This window comes from Sardina pilchardus, chromosome 12 (genome assembly GCF_963854185.1).
Source record: "Sardina pilchardus chromosome 12, fSarPil1.1, whole genome shotgun sequence".
In the NCBI taxonomy this organism is placed as follows: Eukaryota; Metazoa; Chordata; class Actinopteri; order Clupeiformes; family Clupeidae; genus Sardina; species Sardina pilchardus.
Window position 1 is genome coordinate 28710892 of NC_085005.1, and position 7500 is coordinate 28718391.

The 7500-nt window shown below is 47.0% G+C and overlaps 1 protein-coding gene across 1 annotated transcript in view; it reads right to left on the reverse strand.

The window, feature by feature from the left end:
* LOC134097646 (neurexin-3b) overlaps positions 1-7500 on the reverse strand; it is a 257163-nt gene that overhangs the window by 193813 nt on the left and 55850 nt on the right. The window contains exon 5 of the mRNA XM_062550574.1: positions 1551-1852. Within this exon, the coding sequence (XP_062406558.1) occupies positions 1551-1852 (302 nt within the window). The remainder of the gene's footprint in view (positions 1-1550; positions 1853-7500) is intronic.

Here is a 7500-nt window from a genome sequence, read left to right on the forward strand (position 1 = left end):
GGACCAGAGGAAGAGAAGAGAGAGAAGAAAAGAGATAACAAAGAAGAACAGAATACAGAGGAAGTCAAACATAAAAAAAGCAAAAGGGACAGAGCAAGAGATAGATAGACAGAAAGAGAGAGAGAGAAAGAGAGAGAGAGAGCACAAGAGAGAGAGAGAGAGAGAGAGAGAAAACAAGAGCAAGAACAAGAAGTGAACAGCAAGAGGTCCTTCAGGCTGTCAGCTCGTAGCCTAGTCTGAGAGCCTCCCCTGGAGAAGTGTTCCACATCTCCAACCAAACACACACACATACACACACACACACACACACACACACACAGCGAACACCTGTGCACAAGACAGTGACACAAAATGAGCACTTACTTGTCGACCCCTCAACATCATCATCATCATCATCATCATCACCATCAACGACAAAGCTGCCTCACCTGCTAGCAGCGCTTTAAGGTCAGCTAAACAAATCAAGTGTGAGAGCTTAATTCATTACCCAGCAAGAACAAGCCCTCCTGCCTGCCTTCCTTCCTCCCATACAGCACACAAGCCCGGCAGAGTGGTGTTCTCCAAGCCCAAAGCTCTCCCAAGGACATCATTAGTTCTGCTATCTAAGCACCTCGATTTTAACGCACTGATGCCGGGAAGGGTGATAACAGCCTGTGGAACGCCACTGTGGTGGTGGTGTCCCTGGCGTCATTGCCCTGGTCTAGATTTCTCTCTCTTCTCTCTCTCTCTCTATCTCTCTTTCTCTCTCTCCATCCCCCTCTCTCTTTCATTCTTTCTCCTGTGCCTTTGCATAAATCAACACTCTAACTCCTAAACAAGACCTGTCATCATTCTTAATATAGGCTGAAATCTGCATTGAAGATGTAAGTGAGTGTGTGTGTGTGTGTGTGTGTGTGTGTGTGTGTGCTGTAGGTGTGTATGTGTGGTTGTGGTGACTGAATCTGCATCTGTATCTAAATCTGAAGCTACAGCACACTGGATCTGAGGGAAGAGAGATCACTCCCAACTACTAAGCTAAAAGCTTGTCTTTTTTTCTCTCGAGCGTTAAAAGAGTTGTCGTCTGTGACTGAGAGGAGCTGTGGTGGGGAAACGCACGGGCACTGCTACAGACACAGTGCCATCAGACGGCACCGTTCGCTCGTTAGCGCGAGCACACACGCAGCGTAGCGTAGCGTAGAGGCATCGAGTAAAGCGCAGTGAGATCATGTGAAGAAAATAAACAGAAAGGAAAGAAAGAAAACAGACTTCCTGAAAAGTCATGTACTGTAGATGCAAAGAAACAGACACTATCAGTCCAAAACTATTAATCACATTTCCAACAAAGTCGCAAGTCTTATTAGTCATGTTGTCTTACAAATCACATTCACTGACAGTTAGTTCTTTATATATTTAATTTCAATTACATTTCCCCACTATGTTTTGCTATATATATTTTATTCGTACAAATTGAGTTAATGTCACTTCAATCCCTAAAGCCTTAAGCCATGCTGTACAATGTAAGCTATGATAACATTGCGCTCCCCCCCAGCCACGCCCGCCTCTATGGTTACCTGTCGTAGGTTGCGTGTGACCTTGATGTCGTGCCAGGTGTTGTCGTTGAATTTGCCGTTGACGGGCTCCACGATGGCCTCGAAGGCCCCCGAGCCCAGGTTGATGACCAGCGAGACGGCGCCGTCCTTCAGCGCCAGGTTGACGTAGTCGGCCGACTTGCCCGTGTGCAGGATGAGGCCGTTGCGCTGCCACGTCTTGAAGGAGAGCGTGATCTCGTCGCTGCTGCTCTGGATGGGGTTCTGCGACAGGTCGTAGCAGAAGTACTCCGAGCCGCGGAACGTGGCCACGTTCTCCTCGCGCGCTGGAAAAGAGACAGAACAAGAACGAGAGGAGAAGAAGAAGACGGGTGAGCGAGAGCGAATCAAAAATGCACCGGAACCCCCCTCCGACATGAAATATTCAACCGCGTTAATGTCCTGTGTGAGTAAAATACTTCAAAGTTCTTTTTTTTTTTTTTTTCGTTTCGTTTTTCTCTTTTAATTAATGTATCTCTGGCACTGGCCGCTGAACTTCAATTACCGCGGGGTCAGCTCCTGCGGTCCACCCTCGTTTCATGGCGGGGTCTGACCCTGGCATATCATTAAACCCTCATTGCAAATACCAGCTCCAGCGTGCTCCCAGTCAGAGAAAATAGCCTGCATAAATTCCAAGCGAAATACCACGCTATAAACAACATATGCCAACCCGGCCCGGCGCGGCACACTCGCCTCCCGAAACCAAGAGGGCCGCGATGATGAACTCAATTTTTCGTCTTGCTTCGACTGCCAAATGGCGGCCTTCCATGAAATTACTGTAACTCAATAATAACAGATTGCAAGGGTGGACGGGATCCTTTCATATCAATCGGCGGGGGTATATTTTCACAACCGGCGGGACGGAGCCAACTTCTCTCTCTTTCACACACTCTCACACCTTGCCTCCCTCGCTCTCCCTTTCTCCTCCTCTCTCTCCCTCTCTCTCCCTCTCTCTCTCTCTGTCTGTCCTCCTGTGACAGATAAAGGCAGAGCGGAGTGAGAGACAGGGGGAGAGGATTAAGAAGGTGTGCTGAGACGGAGGCGCTAGACCAAAGCCAGCCTCCTCAGTCTCCTGTCACTCCGCAGGCCTGAAGACGAAGAGGAGAATGAGGGAGAAGAGGAGGAAGATGATGATGTGGGTGCCAGAGCTGAATCCATTAGGCAAACGGCCCCCGCCAGAGCTCATTATTCAGGCTGCATGCCAAACAACACACAACGCCCTCTCCGCGAGTGTGACGTCACCAGACAGAGCGAAGCACTGACCCTTCTGCCTGGACCCAGCCCAATTTTGCTTCATTGAGAGAATGAGGAACCCTTTTATCAGTCCCAGAACAAAGACCTACCTATCCACTTCTCAAAATAACTCCCTAAAGTGGGATCCGAGATTGAGCGGAAGCCGCCACTACCTACTCCATCCCTGCAGCCAGACGGCCGTTGGGGAAAGAGTGTCTGGGAGAGGGAGCGTGGTGCGGCCATGTTTGCAGTGGTGTGAAGCGCCTCCATATTTCAGTGAGAGGAACTTTGCATAATGAGTCTCACACGAGCGGCTCAGGCCAGCCTACTGGCTCCCTTCTGTGCACAACCCACACCAGCACCACGGCCGGGAGAGGAGGGAGAGAGAGTTAGAGAAAGGAGGAAGGAGTGAGTGAGTGAATGTGTGAAGAGTGAGTGAGTGAGTGAGTGAGTGAGTGAGGGAGAGAATTAGAGAAAGGTAGGAAGGAGTGAGTGAATGTGTGAAGAGTGAGTGAGTGAGTGAGTGAGTGTGTGAAGACTGAAGAGTGAGTGAGTGAGAGAGTGAGAGAGTGAGTGAGTGAGTGAGTGAATGAATGTGTGAAGAGTGAGTGAGTGAGTGAGTGAGTGAGTGAGTGAGTGAGTGAGTGAGTGAGTGAGTGAGTGAGTGAATATGTGAGGAGTGAGTGAGTGAGTGAGTGAATAATCAACCTTATTATTGGGGGCAGAGAGAAGAATGAAGGAATGAGTCTATGAAAGAGTGAGTGAGTGAGTGAGTGAGTGAGTGAATGAGTGAGTGAGTGAGCAAATGGATTAATGAATGAAAGGGGGAAGAGAAAAGGCAATAAGAGGAGAGGGGGGGTGGCGGGTTCTCTGCCAGGGCATGCTGGGATACGGGGCGGGCTTGTGCTGTTTTGGCCGACTCTGTGTAAACACACGGTGGGGCGTATTATTCAGTCTGCGCAGAGGAGGAGAGGAGGGGAGGAGGAGAGGAGGAGAGGAGAGGAGAGGAGAGGAGGAGAGGAGAGGCAGGCTTTTGGGACGATTCAGGTCAAAGAGTAATTCTCCCCTTGGCATAAAACACTCAGCACTGCAGTGAGAGATGAGGGATGCAGAGAAGCAGTGCACGTTAACACACACACACACACACACACACACACACACAAAAGGTGTTAGATGCAGTGACTCTCTCTCTCTCTGTCGCTGTAGCTGTACCAAAGGGGCAAATCCAGGGAGGGCCAAATCAGAAATGGATTCTCTTCTCGCTACACTAATCCTCATCATGCATTCCTGTCTCCAATAAAGGAGGAATATTCAGAGCCACTGGTGCAGGATATTACAATATGGGATGAAATACGAGGGCAAAATGTAACAAAATGTGCTTAAATTCAAATGTAATACAGCTTTTTAAATTACTAATGAAGTTTCTATTACTAATGAATGCAGTGACTTTATTATTTCTAATGAGGAGTTGATAATGCAAGACTTTAAGAAATTAAGATTATGAACTCGGTACATCAATATGGCTGTAATGATTGTGCAATAACGATTTCTACAGTATTAAAATATCACTATACTATTGGTTTAAACCTGTTGATTTGGTTCTACATCTGTCTGCTGTATCTGATTGAACGGAAATCCTGAATGGCCCGACACCATCAAATACAATGCCTAGAGCTGTTCAACTAGAAACCCTAGTGTTCTAGAGCTGTTCAACTAGAAACCCTAGTGTTCTAGAGCTGTTCAACTAGAAACCCAAGTGTTCTGGAGCTGTTCAACTAGAAACCCTAGTGTTCTGGAGCTGTTCAACTAGAAACCCTAGTGTTCTAGAGCTGTTCAACTAGAAACCCTAGTGTTCTGGAGCTGTTCAACTAGAAACCCTAGTGTTCTGGAGCTGTTCAACTAGAAACCCAAGTGTTCTGGCCACAGCTAGCGCATATCTGGTCTCATCTGACCTTCGTGTGCTGACACAATCGGCATGGTAACCACCCCTATCAGGTTTAACCCACAGTACACGCTCTAAACAGAGACAACTCCACCACAGACACGCACCAACACTGACCTTATGGCATGTCCAGACAAGTTGTGGAACAGGCCAACTAGGCCCGCACAAATGCGCCTCTAGCATGGCTAGCTTCAAGCTAACTGCATTTAGTCGACTGCAAAGACTGGCCAGTGAAAATAAACGCAGCAGAAATCTACCAGCTGCGTCAACATCTCTCAACCTTTTCAGCAGCACATCCAAGACAAGTCCAATAAATGGCAGTAACCACAAGCTTTTGACTTTACCATTGATTGTCACCCTTGGAGAAGTTTAATTTTGCAAGGCATCAATATTCCATTCCCTCACCCCACCGCCTACCCCCCCCCCCCCCCCCATCTCTCTCCCTCCCTCCCTCTCTCTCTTTCTCTCTCTCTCTCTCTCTCTCTCTCTCTCCCTCTCTCTCTCTCTCTCTCTCTCCCTCTCCCTCTCTCTCCCTCTCCCTCTCTCTCCCTCTCCCTCTCCCTCTCTCTCCCTCTCTCTCTCTCTCTCTCTGTGGCCACCAACCAGAGGCAGCTTTGATTTTCAAAATCCAGTGGAAGCAATTAGCCTCCTCATTTGCATGCTGCTGATCTGCCCGGACCCCTGGCACCCCCCCTCCCCCCCCCCACGCCCCCCACCCCGCCACCCCCACCCGCCACCGCTCCTGCTGCTGTCTGCCCACACCCGTGCCTGTGCCCCCTGCCTGCTAATCCATTCCCATTCTCCACACATGGCCGACCCTGACAACGACCCCTGGCGCGGCCCACCAAGGGCGCGTTGTTTACCCACGCCGACCCGCCCCATCACCCCCCCCCCCTCCCCCCCCCCCCCTCCCGGGGCACACCCCAAAAGTCAAGCAAGACGCAAACAAGGAGTCACCCGTCAGAAGTTTAGAAGAGGGCGGTGGAGTGTGGGATGGGGGGTTAGGTGTGTGGCTAACACACAGTGGTGGACAGTAACGAAGTACATGTAATTCGTTACAATACTTAAGTAGCATATTGATGTATCTGTACTTTACTTAAGTATTTATATTTGGTGAGACTTTGTACTTTGACTTCACTACATTTTTAAGTGAAAACTCGTACTTTTACTCCGTTACGTTTATGAAAACCCTCTCGTTCCATTTTGGCAAAACGAATCACGTGTCCAAAATGCGTCCTGCACGCACTTCAGTGCGGCCCACCGAGCATGCATTAGTTTAGATCTGGCCCGCCACGCACTTAGGCTATCATTGGCTTTTCGCTATTTTTTTTATTTCCAGCAACGACGTTGTGGTTAACATTCCTGCAAACTAACACTCTTCTTAGAGAATGTGTACATTTACAATGTCAATATCAATGTTACATAGAGATGAAAGCCTACTCTTTGAAATCTCTATTGCAGCAAATCTAATGTGCGTGTTTGTTACTCATAACGTTACTCATAACGTAATAGGGAACGTGTGAGCGTGCATGAAAGGGAGAGAGTGCATTGATAACTGATATCTCCCCTTTATAAAGGGCAGCCACTGAGTGGAGCCGGCAAGAGTGTTAAAGTGACAGTGTACCATTTATAAATGAATCAAACAGCATCATAGTTCTTAACAAATTTATTTTCTACAACAAAATTACTTTGTCATTATTATCATAATGGGGGGTGGGGGGGGGGGGAGGACACCAATTCTCTTTGTGATTGAATAATGTATCGTAAATAAATAAATGTTCTTAATAAATGCTAGGGGGAAGGAAGTATTTGACCCCCTATGTAACCCTATGGGAATTTAACACAGGGGCAGGTAGATTTTTTATTTTTAAAGGACAGCTATTTCATGGATCCAGGATATATGCATCCTGATAAAGTTCCCTTGGCCGTTGGAATTAAAATAGCCCCACGTCATCATACCCTTCACCACAGCTAGAGATTGCCATGGTGCTTTTTCCAGTAGGCCTATTAGCCTGTTTGATTTGCATTGAGCTCAATGAGAATCAAACAGGCTAATAGGCCTACTGGAAAAAGCACCATGGCAATCTGTTTGTTTGCAGTTTGATTTTAACTCATTTTTTGAATTAAGGCATTAAGATCAATTGTCAAATGATGATTTTATATTTCTCTTTTTAGGCAACTTTAGCATGGTATCAAATACATGTTCTCCCCACTGTAGATAGCTTCTAAGCAAATAGACAAATGTAAGAAACTATTTGAAGAGTGGCATTAGTATTTCACCTTATATAAGCTGATTTAGCAGGAGCTTTGATGTGAAAAGGATAAATTATAATTATAATTAAGCCATTAGAACCATAATTCATTGAAGTACTTTTACTTGTAATACTTAAGTACATGTGAAGGCAAATACTTTTATACTTCTACTTAAGTGAAAATTCAAAGTGGGTACTTTCACTTTTACTCAAGTAACATTTGACACAAGGTATCTATACTTTCACTTAAGTACATAATCAATGTACTTCGTCCACCACTGCTAACACAGTATAGCTTCTATGTAGCTTTGTGCTGTATGTTGTCTGCAAGTGTATGAGGAGAGTTGAAGGGATTTATCTTTGCTTAGTTTGTTGCTTTCTTTGCTGTCTGTGCGTTCCTTTGACTGCGTCTATATTCCGAGTGTTGGTCTGAGGCCACAGCGTAGCGACGCACCCCCCCGTGAGGAGGACAGACCTTTCTGCTCAGCTCTCGTCAGTCCACCGCTGC